Source organism: Ixodes scapularis, unplaced genomic scaffold (genome assembly GCF_016920785.2).
Source record: "Ixodes scapularis isolate PalLabHiFi unplaced genomic scaffold, ASM1692078v2 PGA_scaffold4__175_contigs__length_147842914, whole genome shotgun sequence".
Lineage (NCBI taxonomy): Eukaryota > Metazoa > Arthropoda > Arachnida > Ixodida > Ixodidae > Ixodes > Ixodes scapularis.
The window spans coordinates 44,704,624-44,728,707 of NW_024609879.1; the positions used below are offsets into that span (position 1 = coordinate 44,704,624).

Consider the following 24,084-nt stretch of genomic DNA (forward strand, 5'->3'; position numbering starts at 1 on the left):
GAAGCCGTCCGGATATGTCACCACCCTAATAGCACACTTCTCCCGCTTATGCGTGGGCCAGTTTGGCGCAAGCTTGGGCCAGGCTTCAGCCAATTTGGCTACAGCTCGCGACAGTCTGGCCCAAGCCTGGGCCGAGGACGTGTGCTACTTAGGAACCGCTCTGACGACCATCTTTAACCAGACTCCCGGAAAAGGGCTAAAAAGTAAGCCCTTTTCCCCTTGTTACTAATATACTCTGTTTCTTCTTACAGTTGTCCAGCTGATCCAGCGAAGTAAAGGTATCACACGACTAAACACTTCGCGCTTTGCTGTGCATTTCCCGAGGGTAATACGTGACAGTCGAACGGCTTTGGTTCGGCTCCAATGTCTTTTAGGGTCCGATGCGGTCCTTTGTAAGGTAAAACGGAGTAGAGTGTTTTATTTTTTATACACTCTCAGAAAAAATTGTATATTCTTATACCCCTGTCAGACGGCAGCTAAAATGGCATTTACGCCAAATGACATTCAGGTTTTCAAATGACATTCATGATGGGACCTGCCAGACGACAACTAAAATGACATTTAAGTGATGTCTATTACAATTGCGATCGCAAATTCGTCTCGTGCACATAGAACACGTTTTCGTCAATAAACAATTTTAACACGGCAAAACACTTGTTTTTGTGTGTGTTGTCTGCTGCGACAAGAAAATATAACAAAAAACTGGGATAGAAAGTTGCGCTCACTAGTTTCTGACGAAAAAATAAAGCGAAGCGTGGGGCGAAATCCATTAGCCAACCTAACGTCGTCATAAGCCGATCCGTAAGCCGAGCCTCCCGCGCTCCGCCACTACAGCTGACAGCTTGCTCGCACAGTTCTTTCGTTAATTTCGGTAGTGCTTGCTTGCTCTGGCTGTCCCTCACGCTCGATCTTCGGCTGCCGTGTTCACTTCTACGTCTGCGAGGGATCTTGGATGCCGTATTGCGCTTCCGCCGTCACTATCACGGCGGTATGGATTGATCTTGGTTCGAGCGTCTCCGGCTGTTGAGAAGGCCGTCCATCATCTTCGTCATAGACGCATTCCGCGAGCTTCGGTTTGAAGACAGTCTACCGTACCTACTAACGTACTGCGTCTTCAAGCAGGCGTTTGGCTGATGTCGGCGACGTGATCAGGCACCTTGTGAATGTGTGTCGGTGTTACATGGAGTGCTTGGTTCGCCAGGTGACTTGCGTGCACCTAACCACCCCAGTGACAAAGTGAGTCGGCGCTGCAAAGCTATACTCTCCTGCGGAGGACAGAACCATCGCCAACTTGCTCGTCGTGAGGCAAACCACTGCCAAGTGATCGCACCCCTCCGACGCGACTGGCCGAAGATCTTGAGCGCCGCCGCGACCGCTGAACGGTTAAACACACACGGGATAACCGAACTGCCCCAGGACTCCCTCAGGTCATAGGGAATCGCTGTAGGAATGCCACCTGGGACATCAAGTTTCAGCACCAGCGGCTACCAAAGCACAATAAAAATAGTAAGTACCCTTTTTTGCGAAAACCAAGAAAAAAATGTTTGAACTAGTAGAAATAATATCCCTACATGTTTTTTTAGCTCTTAGAAAATGCAGGCAATCTTGTTTCAAACTCACAAAATTAAAAAGATAAAAAAAATTCACTTGTCTTCCTTTTACTGAATGTCACTCAAAACTAACTGATATAGCTCCTGTCAGCATTCTAAAGTTATTCGTTAACTCGTTTTAATGTGAATAAAACAACTGGATTGATCATCTTCCCAATTGTGCATCTTTGATGAGGTGAAAATGACTGAATAACTGTTTCTAAATACGAGACAAGAGTGCCAGCTTCTAGCACTGTAAATACTATGTTTAGAAGCTATAGAATGTTTGCCATTCTGTGAAGTTTCCAAGAAATGTTCCAAGCTAGCTGTGTGGTGAAATTTTGACTGCTCTGCTTCCCCATTGAATCTACAATTTTGAGAATAATATGTCTAAGGTGTAAGATATTTTATGCCTAGAGGACTGATGCATCTGTTGCAATGTTTCTATCCAACTACAGTGATTCTTCTGGCTCTCCTAGACCACTGCTACCAGTTCCAGTATCTCAATGTTGGGATGCTGAGGCAGTTTCGTGACCATCTTCCAGAGGTTGGCACTGGCTAGCACTCGGGAAGCAGTGACGCCCCAGGCACATATGGCCACAGTCAATGGGACCGCCGTGTCCCCACGGATCCTGTGTAACCACGTGTTCCTGATAGCATCCAACATGCTCGAACCTTGCCCAACCCAGGACATCATCTTGCAGGGAACGGCACGTCGATCAGTCAATTCCGTACATGCGACGACCCTCCCAGACTTCTCAGCATCACTCCCAACTTCTTGTAGTGATGGATAAATTTCAGCCTACTACTGACTTGGAGAATTAGAGTGGATACAAGGGCTATGGTTTCATTTACTTCATGCGCAAGTGAAGCTGAAGCTATGAGCATGAGCATGTTGCCCTGAACGATGCTAACACTACATGATCGTGCATGCTTGGTAGCGACATTGAAAGCCTGGATCTTGCACTTAAAATGAAACGGAATCTTGCGTCGTGAGTGTTGTGTGTGCATCTGCCATCATCGGCGAGTCGGCAGAAGTCAAGCCAAGGCGAGTCAAGCTGGTTTTACCGAACCGTTTGTCATTCTGGGGACTCCTCGTAAACCACGTGTCTCTTGTCTAACTCCTCTTTTCTGCACGGCCAAGTCGGCCGCCTGAATAAAGCTTTGGGCAACAACGAGAATGAAGAAATTCAAACTCCGAGGCACGCAACCACACTTTTTTGAGCAACGACAGCTTCGTGGCAACTTGGCAACGACGAGAGCATATGGCGAAAAAAGACGAGCCTAACGTTGTCATCAAAGGGCGGCTGAGACATCTCGAAGAGTTCGACCCAAAAAGATTGAAACATGGCCCCTGTACCAGGAGCGACTAAACGTTTTCTTCATTGTGCTCAACATCGTCGAGGAGTCCCCAATATGCGCAGTTTCGTGTAGCGTTTGTGGACTGACAATCTACTCCGTCGTATGCTCGTTGTGTGTGCCAGTGGACTCCCTATGCGGACATTGTGTTGGAGCTCACCGCCCACTTCACACCGTGCCTGTCAGTGATTGTTCAGTGCTTTGCGTTTTATAAGTGCAGCCAACAGCCTGGAGAAAGCATCTCGAATTTCGTCCCCGCCCTACGCCGCTTCTCCGAACACTGCAACTTTGGTGAGACCTTGTCAGCCATGCTATGGGACCGTCTGGTGTGTGGTGTCCTGGATAAAAGGGTGCAGCGTCGTCCCCTGGGCAAACCAGTGCTGGAGCTCAAAAAGGCGTTTGAGGCTGCAGATCCTTTGCCTTTGTAGGATTTGCAGCAACGACATTGATTTCCGTCAACAGCTTAAAGGGGCACTCAAGTGGATTCTGAGATTGTCTATTTAATGGCATAACTCAATCTATGGGCTTTAAGCATCCTAAAGAACCCAAGATAGCATTCAAGGGCAGCCGATTTTCATAATAAAAATCCAATTAAAGATTGTGGCACGCCACCTTTTCTGTGCCGTAGCGCAGAACACCAGGGGGTGCCACCGGACAGGAAGGCAGCATGGGAGGGCACGCGACAGCCAGTCGCAAGTGACGGCTTCTCGGCGGACTGATTTTTCAAAGGCGCACATGTTTGAAAATTTAGTGTGCCGGGAAGCCATTATTCGTAATTGGCTGTCATGTGCCCTCCCCTGTTGCCTTCCCGTCCGATGGCACCCTCTGGCGTTCTGCGCCACAGCGCAGAAAGGAGGGCATGCCGCAATTTTTAATAGAATTTTAAATAGCGAGATTGACCGCCCTTGTATGTAATTTCCGGTTTCTTAGGATGCTTAGAGTTCATAGATTGAGTTATAACATAAAATAGACGATCTCAGAATCCACCTGAGTGCCCCTTCAAGACAATGACCGACTTCTTTATTGAAAGTAGCTACCCACTCAGCGTTCTGTGCAATGCGAGCAGTCGCGTCTCTAACATTTCGCGACACAACGCTCCATTTCCCCAACCAAGATCTAAACCACCATGCAACACCCTCATCATCACGTTCCATCCCTCCATACCCAGGCTCAGCAGACTAATCATCGAGACCACTTTCCACCTGGTAGACTCTACAGTTATCTCTAAAGCACCCGCCCTAACGTCCCATCGAAGCACAACTTACGATCCCTTCCAGTATGCAGCAACCACTCCGAAACCCCCTCGTCTTCACGTGCCATCCCTCCATACCCAGGCTCGGCAAACTAATCATGGAAACCACTTCCCACCTCGAAGACTCTACAGTTATTTCTAAAGCACCCGCCCTAACTTCCTATTGACAGCCCAACTTACGATCCTGTCCAGTATGTGGCAACCATTCCGAAACCCCCTCATCTTTACGTTCCATCCCTCCATACCCAGGCTCGGCAAACTAATCATGGCAACCACTTCCCACCTCGAAGACTCTACAGTTATTTCTAAAGCACCCGCCCTAACTTCCTATCGACAGCTCAACTTACGATCCCGTCCAGTATGTGGCAACCATTCCGAAACCCTCTCATCTTTACGTTCCATCCCTCCATACCCAGGCTCGGCAAACTAATCATGGAAACCACTTCCCACCTCGAAGACTCTACAGTTATTTCTAAAGCACCCGCCCCAACTTCCTATCGACAGCCCAACTTACGATCCCGTCCAGTATGTGGCAACCATTCCGAAACCCCCTCATCTTTACGTTCCATCCCTCCATACCCAGGCTCGGTCTCACCTGTAAATCAAGGAAACTATACACTCTCTTGCCCCGAAAGGATGAGGCTGCCATCCAACGCATTGATGATGTCACCATACGAGACGATTTACCCCTCACTGCCCCTGAACACGTTATCTCATCGAAGGGCCCGTTCTTCGTTCCTGCACTTCAAAGCCGACCTTACCCTTTTTTTGTTTTTACATGTGGACAGCAAACAATTCTTCTGATGCCTACTTTTAGATGCCCACTTCACCCAGCATCCGTCTAACTTTAATCGCACCATGTTCGACACCATTAACCCAAAGACTACTATCTGGACCCTGCTTCCCGCCAAACACCCTGAAACTGACAGTTCAATCAAAGCATGTCGTAGCATTCTTGCCAACTCCTCTAGCAAACTAATCTATAAATACCGCAACGCAACCCCACAAGAAGTTACCGCTCTAAACTCCCTTCGAAACAGCACTAACCTCGTAACCAAGTCAGCCGATAAGGGTAAAAACGTGGTGGTCTGCACTCTGTAACGCCTTAAAGACGATGACCGCCTTCTTTACTGAATGTAGTTACCCACTCGACCTTCTGCGCAATGCGAGCAGTTGCTTCTCCAACATTTCGTGGCACTGCTACTGCGACTCGCATCTTCTGAGTGCTCTAGTGGGGCATGTCGGGCTGCTTCAACGAGCCGAAACAGCTTCTATGGCTATGTGGCCTTTTCCTTTTCACTCTTGTCAGCTCAGCTGCACATTACTGTTTGTGCCGGCCCTTATACCACTGCTTCGTCGGCCTGTTCTGGTACTTGTGGCATCATCACTGACATTGCCACTAGTCTCAGGTATCTTGGCGTCAATACCAGTGACAGCCTTGATGCTGGCTATTGGACTGCCATCGTCAGCCTCACACAATTATTTTATTGCTGCTTTTCTAGAAGGTACCTCACCCAGGTTGCTTTCTGCGATACTTTTACACTGCACGTCTGAAAACAAGTGAGGAGAATGTCACAAAAGTGGCCATGGCTGCAAGAAACTGCCACTTATTTAGAGACAGTGATCTTAGGAACTTGTAAATTCCTTTGTAATGTAGCCAGCTCACTACTTTGCCTACTTCTATGGTGGCCCCCAGCAGCAGATGTTTTCTGGAACACGTAAATATCTCAAGTAGCAGCTGTGCAGCAACTGTACTCAATGTATATATGCAATGCATTATTAAACAATTTTTAGGATGTTTTGGAATAAAATTGTGCACGTATCATGTAAACACACGTAACATATTTCGCTTTGAAACAGTATGGGATCATCCACCATCAAAGAAAGCTAGAAATAGAAACATTGAGAGACTGACTTCACGCAGCATTTCTTTTTATTTCTTTTTGGAGGATGTCAATGGGAATGTAAAAGCCGGTCGAAAGTCAGGGTGACGAATACCTACACTACGTTTATTAGAACAGGGCATTTACAAGATTTGTACCACTTAAAGAAAAGTAAACTTTTTTTGTCGTATTGCATTCTTCCTAGAATCTCTACTTCGCGGCAGCCAAGTAAAGATTCAGCCAACTTCGCAAGCTGTTGCCAGAGCAACAAACGCGAAATTTAAAACGCTGCTAGGCGAAGTCAGCTAGTATGAACCACGACCAAGCCGGCCGTGCAATGAACTCGTTCGAGGTACGCAGTACTCGTTCGAGGTGCGCAGTGCTGCGACGACCCACACACACAAAACGAATACTAGGCGGCCGTCCGCTCCGATAATTGTTTTGCGTGCTCCTGTTGGCTATGCCCACCGTTAAAGTTATATCTTACCCAAAAATGTTCCTTGAGGTTTCGGTATTGTGATGGAGCGCGACGTATATCTTGAGGAAACGGAGGGCTTCTCAAATCGCCCGTAGGCCGGTGCAGAACCCGCCGTTCCGCTTCTGCTACCGAAGACCATTCGAGGTGCTCGTCTCACATAGTTTGAGTACCGACATCTTGCGGGACAGGTCGCCTTTTTTTGTCGGCAGGCGCTCCTTCCGATATCGTAAAAACGCGTAAACGAGGAGCGCATCGCAAGTGGAACCAACGAACCGAGAGCCGACCGAGGCGAGCACGCGACAAGTTCAGCGGTTCAGAGCCATTAGGCCTACTGGGTAACTGGAGTTGCTGGAGTCGTGAGTAGGTTAAACAATTAGGAACGTAAAGTGCGTGCGAAATACGCGTTAAAGAAATTATTTTCGTAATTAAAACGATGTAAAAATTGTTTCCGTAATATATGCCTTCTTTTTTTAAAACAATCCCGTAATATGTGTCGAGCGCTGCCATCGAGAGTACGCTTTGCGAGCCGTAAATGAGTTTGGGGAACTCTGTTTACCCGAAATGGCATTTACGTTAAATGCCATTTGAGTTGCCGTGTGGCAGTGCCTAAATGACATTTACACTGAATGTCATTTGGTGTAAATGTCATTTTAGCTGCCGTCTGACAGGGGTATTACACCCCTTGCCTCTTAAGCGACACCCCAAAACTTCATTTCGACGTACAGCGCCCCGACGTTGCACAGGCAGCCCCAACGTTTTACGAGGTGCTTGAGGACGGTGAGATATACCTCATTAAATAGCTAAAATACGTATCAAAGGCTACAGAAAAGAAACAATGAGGCTTTGTAGTAATACCAAGAAAACCTCGATTACTTTTTTTGTAGTCAGAAACACGTACATTAGCTATTTCAATAAGTTGTACCACTCGGCTATCAAACCGCCTGTGAAAGTTGGGAACGACGGTTCGACATCAGCGCGGTACGTCGAACTGTAGTTCTGGGGTGTCGTATATTTGACAAGGGGTGTAAAAATATACCCCTTTTTTTCTGTGAGTGTATGTTATCGGAGAAATACGCACCTAAAGTGTCTCACCATATATTTGCGTCCGTGTGCTTACTTTCTAGAACAGCGGGCAGGGGGTGCAGCAAGCATTTGAACTCCTCGTAGAGACTCAACGAGATCTCCTGCGGCGTGCCGCAAGAGACCACGGGGATGCGGTTCGGCGGTCGGCCTCCTCGCCCGGTTCCTTCTAGCGTTCAGATCTCCACAGTTCGAACCGAAACAACACCACTCCTCTCCGCGGCCAACTGGTTTGAAATTTTAACTCGTGCAGTATGCAGAGCGCAAATAGATTGGTCGCTTCGTCATTTCAACTTTTTGTTCATTTTTGCTTATACAGACCCGTCAAGTTCAAAGATATGCACCCCTGCAGGGCATTCTCCTATCCGAGCTATTCTAAACAATTTGATATCAAAAAAAGCCTCACGGGCTACTTCTATGCGTGTCCTGTGTTGACCGTATCGTCACAAACGGGTACCCGTTTCAAACGGGTGCCCGTATCGCATGATACTATGTGACCTGAGCGACTTGAGCAGTTTGCACTCCTTTCGAAGTTCAAAGATATTTTTAATTTAGTTTTTCTTTTTAGGATTGTAGCAACGCCTTGAGCCTTTGTAGCTGGCCAGATAGATTTAGGAGAGAAGAAAAACAAAAGAGCGCTAAAAATGCGGTAGGGAAATAAAAAAAATACACAAAAAGAGCGCTGACTTTTGACCGAATGATATTAATCGAAAGTAAAAATGCAACGCAGCCAGAGACGCGCCATTTTTTGTAAGCAGTAAAATCTTTCCGTAATCGTATAGTCATCCAAACTTTTAAAAGTTCAAGATCGTTTTGAATTAGCTTTCGACCCCCCACGGCTGGAAAAGTCAAGGCTACTGCCCTCCAGCGGGTGGTCGCTAAAATACGACCAACCGCATTCACCCTCTCTCAAAGACAGGGTCAGCGAAAGTAGTCATTACAACTTATAAGGCTTTCGAGAGGTCCTTCCTTTTAATTGGATTTAGCGTAATCATAAGAATTATGTGCCTCGAAATGTATATAGTCATCAACCGCTGCACAACTTCCGTGTAAAACTACACTCTTAAAAAAAGAGATCTATATAGTCCCCCCTAAAGAGGCAAACGGTCTTGTAACCTGTGTTTCTTCAGAAAGTTCCTCCGTCGCCTGCTTATCATTATGGCGGCCCCGAATCCAGCAAATCAAGCTCAATAAGGCTTAACGAGGATGATACTTCTATTGTACGCAGCGAAAGGAGCCGCCAATAAAAGCGTAACAGGAGCTTTCCCTGAACTGCATTTATTTCCGAAGCCAGCTTCCCACGCCGGTAGGAAACTTCCGTTTCGAAAGCAGTCACTCAATCTTCTCGTCTTCAAAACTGCGATGTTAAACGAAGACAACCGATGCCAAATTACTTCGAGCACTTTACGTCTTACCTTTGCTATCCTTCAAGCCGCAATTCCTTCGTCAGCACCACACACCACTGACGAGTGGTAAACCATTCGCAAAACCAAAAGCCGCTTTCCAAATATATATCAATTTCGAAGCAGCCTACGTCGCTAATTCGTACATGCTACCGCGAAAAGTAAAGGAAGGTTAAAGTGCTTGCCACGAGATGGCACGGTCAAGCAGTGTAGTTGCAAGTCGCTAGGCTAGGTACCGCTAAATACCACCTAATTCATGTGATAAAAACGATTTACATTTTCTCACGCCACCTTTGCATTCGGGCACCTATATTTACTTTATTAGTACAACGAGCATCAGGTGAATATATTCAAAGAGCATATTCATACAACACTGCCATCGCGAGGTTGCTGCTATGTTGCTGACACGCAGAAATGCAAAGCCCCGTTGATTGCCGATTGGCACTCGGCAGTAAAACCTGCTTGTCTTCGACGCAGTTTCCGCGGTTTCCCTAACGTCCCTAACGTGACTCCACAACTCGGAGGTGGCCACCTTAGCCCAGTGTATGTTCCGCTTCCGGCACTGCTCCAGAACTTTGCAATTTCTAACTGATGTTTTTGCTCGTTTCACAAAATTTTTGGTAAAAACGCCAATGCAACCGCGATGTTCTGCTGGTGGAATCAGAATTGCAGTCGGCCTTTGTTGCCGCTGAAGCTCAGTCAACTCAACAACATTTATTAAACAACGCGCGCGACGTGCTTGAAAAACGAAACCGAAGGAAGATGAGGTGGGTCGGCGAAACCTTTTTCCCGATTGCGTGGAGGACAACAACGTGTCGTTTAACCCTTTTTTTCGTCTCCGCTTGGGGCGTGTCAGTAGAAGGGAGGAAACTGCGCCATTGTTACCTTTTTTCTTCCTTTTTTTTCTGAGAATATAGTACTGTTTGGATTGTAGTCGCCTGCAATTCTACTTCAGTTTGTGACAGGTTAAAACTAAAGTGGGTGGAGTTTCCTTTGAATTCCTTTTCGTTAACAGACTATGGATAGTTTTATTTTGTTTTATCATAAACATGTCTTGAATTTATGCCCTTGGTAAAACAAAAACACTTTACAAAATAAATTCACTTTTGTTTCTTAGTTCTACTGAACAAAAGGTGCACTTGAAGTGTATTTAATATACTTATGCGTACATTTTACATAGTTTCACTGTACACCGTCTTTTGGAAGTGCGGTTCACGTTCCGACCTGCATTGCAACTAAAGTGTGCATACTAAAAGCATATGTTTATTATTCTATTAGGAAACAAAATATCTGCTATATGTATATTTTGCAAAGTGTTTCATAAAAATGCACACTTCGTACTATTTTGAAGTATTGCTTTTTACCGAGGGCATCCACCTTTCAATGTTGAGTTCAAGAAAAGCCAAGCTGCTTTCACATTGATGACTGGAGATGATTGAAGCGTTTCAGGAAGGCTTCAAGTAGAGTGAGAAAAACCAATAAATTGCAGGTTGTTCATAAATAAAATATTTACCTGAGAGAGTGAGGTCCAACGACGCTGACAGAATAACCACCAACACATAGAGCCACAACATGTCGCTCGGAAACTCCTTCTGAACTTCTTGCACTCAGTGATATACCCCACACCAAACGTCGGACCTTTCAGTGAACTTTCTCAACAGGCGCGTTCGCCATGCAAGAACAAAAAATGACGTCAGCCAAAAAGCTACGTCTTTTGTTTGTTTGTCTTCTTTCTTTCTATTTTTTCTTTAGTTACTTATTTATTTCGATGGTCATTGAACTTTGTCCACGAGGCAGTCATATACGAATTCTAGCAACAGCTAGCTTGTAGGTACTTATATTTCGATGAGCAAAATATATCCTAGGATTCTACTCAAGCAAATAACAACCAGCTAAACGTCAGCAAAAGTCAACGTAATCTCACAACTTTCGTTAGACTAAAGGTGATGGGAAGTCCTGCAGCTGTTTAAAAAAATATATTTTATTCCTTCACTAATGACTGTTGTGACGTGCAAACTTTAAGGTCGCTAAACTCGGTAAACACAAAGTTGGGGCCAAAGTCCGCAGAGCTTGCCCATTGAACTCTCGCGATGATGGCGTCATGCGGGACGACATGTCAATCAATCAAACTCTCTCGGTGGTCAAATTCCAGCGAGATTGTGAAGCACAAAGTTGTTGCGAGCTTCATTAGAGCGCCAGCCGATTGAATGGTTGCACTGATAACGTCGCGCCCGCCTGTCCCTACATCCCTACGCCGCGTTAGAGTCAATGCTCTCTAGATTGTCCCTAGGTGGGCTGTGAATACTCTGAACATTCTTGTCGCAAGATCGTCGTATGTGGAAGTTATTGGTGACGACAAAATGAGGTTTCACAACTTTCGGAAGGACTTATTTGAGGCCAAAATCTTCGCATTGCACTCTAAAAAAAGGGTGTCATGGAGTACCACCCCCATACGTGGTGTAAGTGCTTGTCGCATATACTACACCCTTTGGGGGAATACTTGTGCACCCCAAATATGGGAGCATGTGTAAAGCCATTGGTGTGGTGTATATGTACACTTTTTTCTACAGAAATCTTACTCGAAGGGAACATAGGTGCATGCACCCCATTCAATGGTGTACGGCTACACCTCTTTCTACACCCAATGAAAGGAAACACAGATGCACCCCATTCGAAGGTGTACCATTGCACCGCTTCATAAACCCGCCTCACTCAAAGGAAACACAGATGCACTCCGCTTCCCCCCGCCTCCCCCCAATAGTGGACCCCATTACTCCCCTTTCTACATCTACTGCTCTCAAAGAGAACACAGGAGCACCCCGTTCAATAGTTTACTGCCACACATTTTCTACACCCACTGAATTCGAAGGAAACACAGATTCACCCAATTCAAAGGTGCACCGTCACACCACTTTATGCACCCGCTTCATAACTAACTTCATAAACCTATTTAAGACATCAAGAAAACCCTTAAAAAATGCATGCGCCCCAGTGATTGCAAAAAGGCAGGTAAACGGACACACTAAATTGTTTTCAAATCTCATAGAAGTTTATTAGACAGCCTATTCCGTAAACAAGTACAAACTTGCAAGCAATCCGTGATATGTGAAGAGGTACGAAGAAGCTGTTACAGAACTGAGAGGATTACTAAGCAAACAAGAACCGGGGGTGAGTCTAAGGTAGTGTCTATTCTCCCCGTAGCCGGCAGAATTATTTCCACGAAATTCCACCGGCAGTCGCCATCCATTCATCGAACAGCGTTTCATCGACAGCTCAGATGAGCTTTCCTATATTAGCTTCTCTCTTTTTTTTTTTCTTCTAATGAGCCGCCCCAGAATGTATCCGTGAAGTGACGTGTACCGGTGGGACAAGTGGGTTAATATTTTTGTAATGAGCCGCCGCAGACTGCCGCCACGAAGCGGCGTGAACGGATTGGCTGGGTCGGTGAGCACACACCTCAGAGATACACGCACGACAAAATGTCTCTACAGCGTGCATTTCGCGTAACGAGTAACGATTAAACGTTAGCGTCGATGAAACGTGTCTACAAAACGTGTATCAACGAAAACGTGCTTTCACAAAACACAGGGAGAATAAGAAGGTTAGTATTCTACCTGCAGTTGTCACATTTATTTATTTATTTATTTATTTATTTACCCTCAGGGCCAGAGGCGTTACAGAGGGGAGTGGGTATTAAAAAAAGTACACTTTGACCAAGCACAAGCTGATCGAGGCGCGTGACTAGCGTGGCGGTGCACAAATACTCCGAGAGGTTTTTAAGGGAGAGGAGGATGCTCATTGCCGGTGTACAAGTACACTGGCTGGGTAATGGATGGTGCATCTTTCAGGAAAAGTGTGCATGTGCGCCTGATGCACCCGACTACACCCTTGTTTTCTTAGAGTGTGTAGTATTAGTGGCACCTTAGGAATATATAATTTTATTTCTACCATGGTCCATCTTTCCATCTTGAATTCATGGGCACCATAACGGGGAATCGTAACATACCTGAAGATTGTAATAGTGCACGATTCGAACCGCGTATATCCCTTAAACATTCGTTTGTTTCCATAAAAGCTCTTTATTTCTCGGGATAAAACGGAATGTCCCCGCAAACTTACCTATGTTATGCCAAGCTACCGCGGCTTACAAATGTCACTTTTCATTTTAGTATTTGTTCTTCGCGTGTTGGGCATTTCGTACTACCACTATTTCTTTCCTCTCAGTGCACACACATATAAAATGTGAACACGCGCATGTTTCTCTGATATTTCTTGACAAAAATGTTTCAGCGTTCTTTATAATTGCAATTTTTTGTTTGCTTCTGTAGTCATAACCCACGTACGCACCTTGTTTACAAGTGCGATGTGCAATTATGATATTAAAATATACCAAGAAACCATCCCTTTCGACCGTTTTTTCAATTGTTAAAAATCTAAAGTTACGACATTCTACAGCAAAGCACTAAACATGTTTCTCTCGTTGTGTTTAAGATAATTTTTCTTTTCTGACTCAAATGAGAAACTTCACTGTTGGGTTTCATTGCAACCTTGCGGCGGATGTTTATCTGGCGAAATTGTTTATGCCTCTTACGAGCGCAATAATCCTATTAGAAAAAAATCTAATGCCATGTATAACTTTTTTAATACTCACATCCGAAATTATACGAAAAAATATAAGGTGGACATGAGTTATATATTTGTTTTATTATCTTTTCTTTTCTCGTATAATTGTTCGACGAATTCCTTTCACTTCTTTCACGAGGGAAGTTTCGCTGAAAATGCAACCTTCAGCGACTATATTTTAAGGGCCGCAATTAGGCTAAAGATTCACATTGTTTAAACGGTGATGATATATTAGAGCGTGCGAAATTACATACATCGACGGCGATAATACGGGTTGTCATTTCTGTATGAAAATTTGCTCGGCTTAACTGATTCAAAAATCTCTCCATTGAACTAAATATTAGGATGCTTAAAGCATTTAAGGTTGAAAGGAATTTCTCATACATCCAGAGCTTGTAGATGATTGTGCCCAATGCCTAGATTATTGAAAAAAAAGTCAACGAGAGGGAGAATCTAATTAACGTAAGTCTTCAGAATATCAGGGTTAAAAACCTCTCCGAACTGAGGCAGTGTTGATATGGGTAGTCATTTTTTTTTATTCAAACGCGTACAAATTTGTAATATTGGCACGCCTCGTTATACATTCGCCAGCGAGTCGCCTTGTTTTAAAGCACGCCACCGACATTTAGCGTCACTCTAAACTTCTTCAAAACATTATTGTAAATGTGCGAGCTATAGAGATTTATAAGGAACACAAATTTTATTCAACGCATGGTAAGTAATATTTTTTTTTGTTCACTTGTCGTGTACCTTTCTCCTTTCCCGGGACGTACTACACTAGCGTATGAAACGTGACGCGCGCATTTTTAGAGCGCAGATCTTAGGCGCCCGTTTCCGGCTTGAGCGGCGTCGCCGTCGCTGTCGCCGTCAGCGTCAGCAGCGCTGTCGGCGTAGCCGCGCGTTGCATTATGGAACGTTTCCCATAATGACGTCACGCGTGACATCACGTGTGACGTCACGAGAGTCACGAGTGACGTCACGAAGATCCTTCGTGAAAGTCATGACCTTCACAGTTAAGGTCATGGGAAAGTCATGACCTTCACGGGTGACGTCACGAGGGTCACTAGGGTCACGAGCGACGTCACGGAGGACGAGGAAGGGAACAGGAGGAGGAGGGGTGGAGCAAGGTAGGAGGAGGGAAGGAGAAAGAGGAGGAGGAGGGAGGAGGGTGATGGAGGAAGGAGACGAGGAGGAGGACAGGGTAGGAGGAGGAGGGGCATAGCCTTTTCCCGTACCCTTCCCTCCTCCTCCTCAAGACCTGCGCTCCAATTCGGCATTACAGGGAGTTGCAAACGTCTCATTTTTTCGATCATTATTTGATTTGTTTGTATTACTGCAGTGTTTATCAGTTTTTGTCAATAGTCAATGACAGCTTAAAAAATGCAGAACATTTGGGTCCCCAGCATCTTAATTATCGCTCTGGAGTTCACAAGATTAGCCATAGATGGCAGTATCGGCAGTAATCACAATACTCCTCGACATGAATGTCCGGAAATGCGGCGACCAGTGCTTTTCCGGAGAAGCGATTTGACTGCGTCCGAGTCAGAACAAAGAAATTTAGGCATTTTCTCAACCTTGTGCAAAATGGATACGGGAAGGATGGATCCCGTTCGCCGAAGGTCAAATAAGGGGCAGTTCAGCACATCTCACAACAGTCGTTACGACTTCACGTAGAAACGAGCTGCTGTGGCCACAGCAACTGACGTGGACGTCATCTCCAAAATCAGGAGAACATATCGCTTCAATCATTAACCGATCAACTTCACCATTGAATGAAGAGTAGACATGAGAGCCGTCTCTTTTAGTCCTGCCTTAAGAATCTCTATATTATGCTCAACACTTCCGTCGTCACGGGCAGGAATTATTGCATGAACAGTGTTCATAGCAACTGAGAAGAAAAAAATTCAAGGGTTTTTAATGACTGTCAAGGTCCTATCAAAGAATTCTGGAGGACTTGAAACAACCCTTTTTGAGATCATAGAAAAAGACAACACCATCTTTGACGGCATGGAAGCACATCTTTTACTGCACACAAGTGTAATATTCACACGTGTAATATCTTGTGGTTACACGCTCGGGCATTGCGCTCCAGCACCACATATGTATGTCCCTCTGTTTTCTCTGCAGGCAGTCGGTCAAAGACTCATCAAACAGAACGGTGTAACCATCAGACTGCTCCAATTCGCGTTGTAGGCACGAGAGAAAAAAGAGTCTCAGACCATGGCACACCACAAATGCAGATTTATTTTCGTCGCAGGAAAATGCCTTAGCGATCTCGCTATCCGGGAACATTTTCTTGAACAATTCCCCGGCATGCGATGATGAATTGTAGGAATAGTGCGATGTAACCATTTTCAGGATCCACAGTGTCTCCGCGTCGGTCACACAATTGTGCGCTTTGCACAGGCTGCTCACATCCGACGACGTCGATGGAGCTGGCCCGATGCGTTGCTCATGAACAGTTGTCGTCAAGTAGCTCTGCACAGTACTATGCGCCGTAGTCGCTTTCCTATTCTCCATGTGTTTTGCGCTCTTCGTGTGACTTTTAAGGGCTGACTCGCCCATTGATGACACGTCAAACGTTTTCCCTCATGGCTTGCACATTGCCTGATGCGAGTTTGACGTATCCGGAGAAATCCGCTCTTTATAAGCACCATTGCTTAACCACGACTGCTGGAAATTGCACTTTCCAGGCATATTGAGGCTGCAAAAGACGCGACTTTGATTATCCGTGCACCATGTTCCCAAACCGCAGGTAGGTTAGAATTCGTCGTTGCTGCCCCTGGCCGTACATGCCTTACTGCATTGTGGCTACAGAAGTGGATTGGATTGGATGTCTAGGTGGTTCGAGTACTTAGTTGCCAGGCATTTAAGAGGCACCCGCTAAAAAAAGGCTGAACGAAACTCTATTGATGAAATTCAAGGAAATTTAAGGACTTCAAAAAATTTAAGGGTATTCAAGGCCTTGAAAATGCTATTTTAAAATTCCAGGGTTTTCAAGGGTTTCAAGGACCGCTACGAACCCTGATGAAGGAATTCAAAACTAATTTTCAAGCAATTTCATTTCGTTTCAAAAGTAACGGTAATGCAATGTAATTACTTTCAGTATGCGGTAATTTGTTATGTAAATTAATTACATTTGAGTATTTCTGAGAAAACTAAGGAGTAGTGTAATTTTATTAGTTTTGAAAAGTAATTTTGCCATCTTTAAAATAAGGGCATTAGACGATGAGATGCATGCTGCATTTGTTCTCGCTGCTTTTACGTTCGACAACGGTTTCTACGTTGTACTTGATATCAACTTCATGTGCATACCAAGTGCGTACAAGCGTTTCTTCAATCTGGGGTGACCACGTTCGTCCGTCAGAGCCAAGGAAAGATCCAAAGAAAACAAAATTCCATTTTGCTGAACCTCAACTACCCCCTCCCAACGCACAGCATGTTGTCGTTGACAGGTCCCCTCCCCCCCCCCCCCCCCCCCCCCCTTCGAATCAAAATCCTGGCTACGTGCCTGATAAACACTGATTCATTGACTGATTGGATTGTTTGACTGTATGGTTCATTATTATTATTATTATTGATATTAAGTCATACGTTTAATGTTTTCATGAAATTTCTTTCGCTGAAAAATAACTCATGGTTTGCGGCACCATACTTTTGTCTTTAAATATTCTTGCTTTATATGTTTGCGTATGTATATTACTTTAGAAAACATTCATGTTATACTTACAGTTTCCACAGTACACAAAATTGTGTTTGCATTTACCCCCTTCTTTTTTTCTGTTCTTTGAATGTTTGCTGTAGCTGAGTATTCGTTTTTTTTATCGGAAGATGGCATCGCACAGGCCTGTTATTGGATTCGAGGCGCCCACTTTACTGAAATTCCCCTCTACATGTAATAATGAAGCTATTATTACTATTAAGTCGCCGGTATTGTATTGCTTAGGCTAAATATTGCCACGTCAAGCAGGTCATGCTCTAGATTCCTCCATAATGCATAAAGATTGGCCGTCATCATCTTCTCGGGGTGACTAGGAATAAAACGCGCCCAGTTCCTTGGGCCAACATGTTGAGGTGAGCTCTGCCCTTGTCTCTGCTCGTGTATAGGCCGACAGTGCTTTCTTCCTTGGCCATCCGTCAGCGAAAGACTACGTCATTTTTGACGGAACTTTACAGGGCGGTCTCTCATTGTTAAAACGTCCGGCAATATCAATCTTGTTTGCACCCACCAGGTTTTCTTAAGACATTTACTACGCAAGGTGAGAACGCGGACGCATTCATCACATTCCCAGTGACAATTGATTAAAGTCTATGAACGACTCATGGCCACCCGCGATTTTATACTTGAGTCGTTCTATTCGTTACCGTAAAACGTCTGCTGTTGTGAAACGCGCGCCATACCATGCCGGCTAGGTTTGTAATATATCTGGCAGAGCCAGCACTGAGTCCGAACCAATGCCGCAAGATTTAGAAGGATTTCTATTTATATAGACACATAGGGCTTGCAGACGAACCCGCGTTTTCCACACCAGGTGAAGCAGAGCGCGCGCGCAGTGCCGACAGGCGCGCCACGCAGTGGCGTAACGTGAGAGATTTTAGTTGGTGTGTTGAGAATGGGGGAAACGTGTAACCAGCGCAGTCCCGGCACTAGCTAACATAGCGCGAATGAAACCGTATCAACCGTTTCGTTACTCGCATCGGTTATCAAAACAAATGCAATGTAGGTCAAGTGGCTGTAAACCTCAAGATCCGACTACGTAGCAAGACCACCAAGGTCACACCATGTTTGTACGTGCCGAGCCTCTTCACTGACCGCAATTTGTGCGTATTAAAACACTCCGGGATTTTTTTAACGTGCATAATTTACCTGTTATTTTTCGTTTCTTAAGCGAAACAAAATTTTTAATACGAAGGCTTCGAAAGCATTGAAGACTTTGACGGACACCGTATATAAAGCAGAGAGGAATAAAATGAAATGCAAAATTTCAGCTATTCGTTCGTCTTTCAATTTCTATCTTTAGATCCCATGGAAAAGCGCCACTGCACTTCTCTTCTCGTCGACCAGTGGCGGTTTCTTTGTCGTCTACAGAATCCCTCTACCGTGTGCTCCCACCAAACAATAGCAAAAACATAAAGGAGACAGAGAAACAAGGGCAAAACAATACAAAGATGGAAAGACAAAAAAAGAAAAACCAGAACGAATGAAAGACGTTTACAATCTTCTGTAACCGCGAATTAGAACGCAGCTCTTGAGAAGAAGGACGGGAAGGTACGGAGAGGTGGCTATGCCCCTCCTCCTCATCCCCACCCTCCCCTCCTCCTCTCCTGCTCCCCTCCCATTTAGCAGGGAATTTTCCCGCTAAATTTAGCTGGGATTTCTTTCGCTAAATTTAGCAGCTAATTTTTTCCGCTAAATGTAGCGGAGAAATTTTACGCTGAATTTAGCAGGCAATTGTTTCCGCTAAATTTAGCGAGAATTTTTTCCCGCCAAACTTAGCAGGGAAATTTTCCCGCTAAATTTAGCTGGGATTTTTTCCTGCTATATATAGTGGGGACTTTTTTTCGCTAAATTTAGCAGGGATGTTTTGCACTAAATTTCGCAGGAAAATGTTTTCGTTAAATTTAGCGCGGAAATTTACCCATAACGCAACGCGCGGTGACGTCGCGAATGACCCTCGCGACGTCATGATGAGACGCGTCCCATAATGCAACGCGCGGTTACGCCGACACCGCTCAAGGCGGAAATGGGCGCCTAAGAGCTGCGCTCTAAAAGCAAGCATGGTCAAAGGTTTAGGCGAAAAGACGCACCTTGGTCACAGGAACTCAAAACCTGGTATTTACTGCTGGCTTCCTGGAGGAAGACCTGTTTACAAAGGGGGCACTCTGGGATGGGCTAGAATGGCCTATCTTTGCCTACCCCTGACAGACTCTCGGCGCAATACCGCCTAAAATACAAGGCCTACGCGTGACGCCCCCCCCCCCCCCCCCCCCCTTGTTCACAAACTCCTTACCACCCCAGGCGGCAAACACAATCAAGCTCAATACGCAATGAAAGTAGCGCTGCATGAATCCACTGGTGATGACGTCTGGGGGACGAAGGCGCAGGCCTCTAACTGGAATTGGTCGGAATCGCCGAACTTTTAGAGAGAACCAAGGGGGTGGAGATTTCGTTGCTATATTTCTTTTAATTGGCAATAAAAATAAACGGTGTTTGTTTAGTTGGCAAACTCACTTGTGTTTATTTTAAATTAGGTAGAAATCTGCAGCGCTAACGCAGGAGAAGAATTGGCAACTTCATTTTTTTCTATTCTTTTCCTCCTTCCCCCTTCCCCCCCCCCCCCCCACACACACACACACACAATTGAAAACTTTTAACGAGAAAGGGTCGACACATACGGACTGTAGGTTCCGCTGTGTTCATCATACTTGGCACCAAGTATTCATCGTCTTTTTGTCTGTGATTGTCAACTTTTTCAAACACCGTATCCACCTTCCAAATGATTATCTTGAGTGCAAAAGCTGTTCTTACGCTATAGTGTGCTGTATATTGTTCACTATCATCTGTGTGCTACTATATATTATATAGTATATGTAGAAAAGTTTACGACTTTACGTTTTTGCAGTCTGCTGCTTTCCTATCAAAGACTAAACTAACCACGCAGAAAAAAAAAAAGGAGGATCACGCCACATTTGCTGTGCGCCATTGGCTTAGCTGGGGATAGCAAAGGAACAAACACAACGAGCGCCACAGCGATGATCTTTTTGCTCGGCTTAAGCCGGGGTTATCCCATCGTCTCATCGGCTGCAGCCGGACTTTGCGTGGAATGGGCTACAAAAGAGAAATGGAGCAAAAAAGGAAAACGTCGAGGAAGCAAGTCGGAGGAGAGGTGGGAAAAAAAGAGAAAGAAGGCGGTTCTCGTTCGGCGGTAACCCGACCAGGTGGAAGCACACCCGGCAACGTCCCGAGGGTGCTACTGTCGGTGAGACATCGGCTTGGCGGTGTGCAGCCAAAGCGTCAACATCCGGTACAATTCGGCAGCGACCCGAAGTAGCCGCTGGTGGGGACGATTAAAGACTTCGGCGGTGTCCCGGAGCAGAGCATTCCAGACCATCATCAAAGAACATCACTCATCAACAACCAAGCGCTGCTGAAAACCAGACAGGACCAAGACCTTCAGCCACACGAGGACGGACTGAAAGTGAGACAGCTTCTGACTTGTGCATTTGTGTATAACTAGAAAGTTTCGTATTTTTGTTAATTTTTTTTAAATATATATATATATATATATCGTGATCAAACCTCATGGTGTGACTGAATTCCTCCTTCGGCGGTTTGACCTGAACCTATAACATCACAGTGTGGAACGGGCTATGGTCGCTTCGCCCCGTGCTCCATTTCGTCATTGCTCTAAGCACTTCGGACTCGGTTCATGCGTTTCCAATGACCATTTGTTTTCAACTAAGGAAAACCAATAAAATGGTATACTGTTAAATAATAAATATTTACCCGAGAGGGCCAACTCCGGCGAGACTGAGAAGATAACCACTAACACAAAGAACGCCAACATGTCGCTCTCAAACTCTTTACCAACTCGTTGTAGCGAATTATATACCTTACCCCAAATGCCGGATATTTGGGTACTTATTTTTTTCAGCCGTTGCCTTCGTAGTACAGCAATAATGTACTACAAAAAAAAAAACTGCGCCGCTTGTTTTTCTTGGTTGTTCACAATGCCTGGTGAACTTTATTTAACGACGGTCTATCCAACAGTTCTAACAGCAGTTAAACTTTCTTAACATGTAAAGTCATACCAAAATATAGATCGTGAGTGTTCACATAAAGAGAAAGCAACCTAAATGTCAGCAAAGGTCAGCAAAAGTTCGTAACTACCAGAAGACCGACGATGTAGTTTGGTATTAAACTAATGGGTAACCAATACATAGGCTTCAATTGGGCTGTCCAAGCACATCTCTTTTATTTCTGTCTTTGGAACAGTATCCCACCGGTACAAAACCAATACCATAGATGTAACGGACTTTCGTCGAATTGAAGATTTTTTTAATCCAGCTTCGAACTTTTTTTAGAGCGCAGCCCTTAGGTGTCCCTTTTCCGACTTCACTGGCATCCCCGTGGCCGTCGGCGTCGACGTAACCACGTGTTGCATTATGGGACGTTCCCATAATTGCGTCACACGTGACGTCACGCGTGACGTCACGAAGGTCACTAGGGTCACGAGTGACGTCACGAAACTGATTCGTGAAGGTCACGATGAATCTCACGACCTACACGAGGCCTTCACGGGTGACGTCACGAGGGTCACTAGGGTCAGGAGTGACGTCATGAGGGAGGAGGGAGGAAGAGGAGGGAGGAGGAGTGGAGGAGAATGAGAGGAGGATGCAGGAGGGGGAGAGGCAGAGGGAGTGGGAGAGGAGAACGAGGGAGTGGAGGAGGAGAAGGAGAGGACGAAGAACGAGGGGAAGTGGAGGAGGGGACGAGGAGGAGGAGGAAAGGTGGAGGAGACGGTACGAGGGAGGGGGAATGCCATGCACTCCCCTCTGCACCCTCCCCTCCTCCTCCTCCTCGAGAGCTGAGATCTAATTCGGCATTACAGTGGATCAATTTTTTAACACTGTTGCACGAATTTTACAACCAAAAATTATACACAATAGACATCAAAAGCGCCTGCAAATACATTTAATAAATCTGTTTGTAAATGTGAAGCACTACACCGGATAAATATTCCACTCTATATCCGCAATGTGGCGACAGATCGAATTCAAACCAGAATAATTAAACCAGAACAGAGGTATCCAAAACGTGACCCGCGAGCCGCATGTGGCCCGCCACTCTCTGAGACACGGCCCACAAGATTGCCGTGGTTGCAAGCTCCCTTTCCTATGCCTCGAGCGCTGCATCGGCCACACATAATGACATTTTGTTGTTTAATCATTTTCACTGGAAGCGTAGTTTTCCACTTAAGGTGTTTCTATATACTTCTTACTAATATATTTTTTTTTTCTTTATGTCGCGGTATGTGTCGACTTAAATGCAATTATGACACGAGCATTTTCTTATATTTATGCTATACAATTCGTCATGGGAGCAAAAACTACTCTATGAAAAGATTTTCTTTCGAGACCATTTTTAACTCGCATAATTTACGAATCAAGTGAGCGACGGAGTAGCGAGTTTGTGCTTGGTTTCCAGTTCTATAGCAAAATTCCAGTGCCTTGGAGGGATGGTGGTACTTCATATCTTGTAATCACACGTAGTACAACTCCAAAGTAATTTTATATCACAACCAAGGTTGTGATATAAACTGGCAGAAAAGGCAATTTTACAAAAAAAGAAATGAATGCAAATTGCACGAGATCCCTGCTTTCTGGGTGTCGCTGAAAGACCAAACTGCTTTGGAACTTTAAACACCATCACTTCTTTCATTTTAGTTTTTGCTCCTAAAATATATGAGCCCCCCCCCCCGCTCTATGTTGGCCCTCGACATTGCAGGGGTAGGCTATCTGCCCCCCCCCCCCCCCCCCCCCTCCATACTCAAATACGTTTGAGACTCCTTAACAAGAACCTCGGCTAGTCAGGCACGGTGGAACCCTCGGGAAAAGAAAACTCCCGTATCTCTCTCTGGAATAAAATTATTTCGTGCGCCCATTTTAAATTTTGCTTATGACGTTGCGTGCATCCGTATTACAGTTCACATCGGATGTATGAAAGGTCTAAAGTAGACATAAAGAAGTGACCGTTTTGCGTGCATTCCCGAGATGTAAACAATCTGGCCTCATCAGTTCTAAGCTGCTTTCGAAACATAAAGACGTTGTGATTATTGAGTTCATAAGTTCCGACTGCTAATCACCCTTGTAATTACTCATGATCCATCACGCGCGACATGTCATTCCAAAGATTCCGGAATTATCACGCAAATTCACTATCATGTGACAGGGATCTCCTTAGAGTTTCCACATCAATGGTTTTACTTCAATATGAAACATGATAAGAAAGTTCGTGTTGTATCTAGTGCGGGTGTTTTAATTCATGTACTTCGTCTCACCCTACAATAGACTAAAGGCAGAAGCTAAGAACCGCCAGACCCAATCACGAGCCACTTCAACATTGCGTGGTATTTCACTTCGATGCACGTATCGGTGCCTGCGTCTCCGATAACTGATGGGAATGGGCGGATATTGGTTCGGATGGAGCAATGAGTGACTCAACAATTTTACATTGCAAAGAAAGTCACGACTTACTGGCTCTTTGCAGTGTCGAAGCTATAAAAATGACGCAGCGTTTTCGAATTGGGAGCATTATTCTTCCAAGCCCAATCAATGCTAAGCGTATCATAGTTTAGCGTGGAACGTGATTGGGCCTGGCGGCTCGTGGCTTTGGCCTTTAGTCCATCGTAGGATG

At 45.1% G+C, this 24,084-nt stretch overlaps 1 protein-coding gene across 1 annotated transcript in view; it reads right to left on the minus strand.

Moving 5' to 3' along the window:
• The window catches only part of LOC8029197 (venom metalloproteinase antarease-like TtrivMP_A), a 60,162-nt gene extending 49,544 nt beyond the window's left edge, over positions 1-10,618 (minus strand). The window contains exon 1 of the mRNA XM_042293227.1: positions 10,558-10,618. Within this exon, the coding sequence (XP_042149161.1) occupies positions 10,558-10,618 (61 nt within the window). The remainder of the gene's footprint in view (positions 1-10,557) is intronic.
• Positions 10,619-24,084: the final 13,466 nt, after the last annotated feature.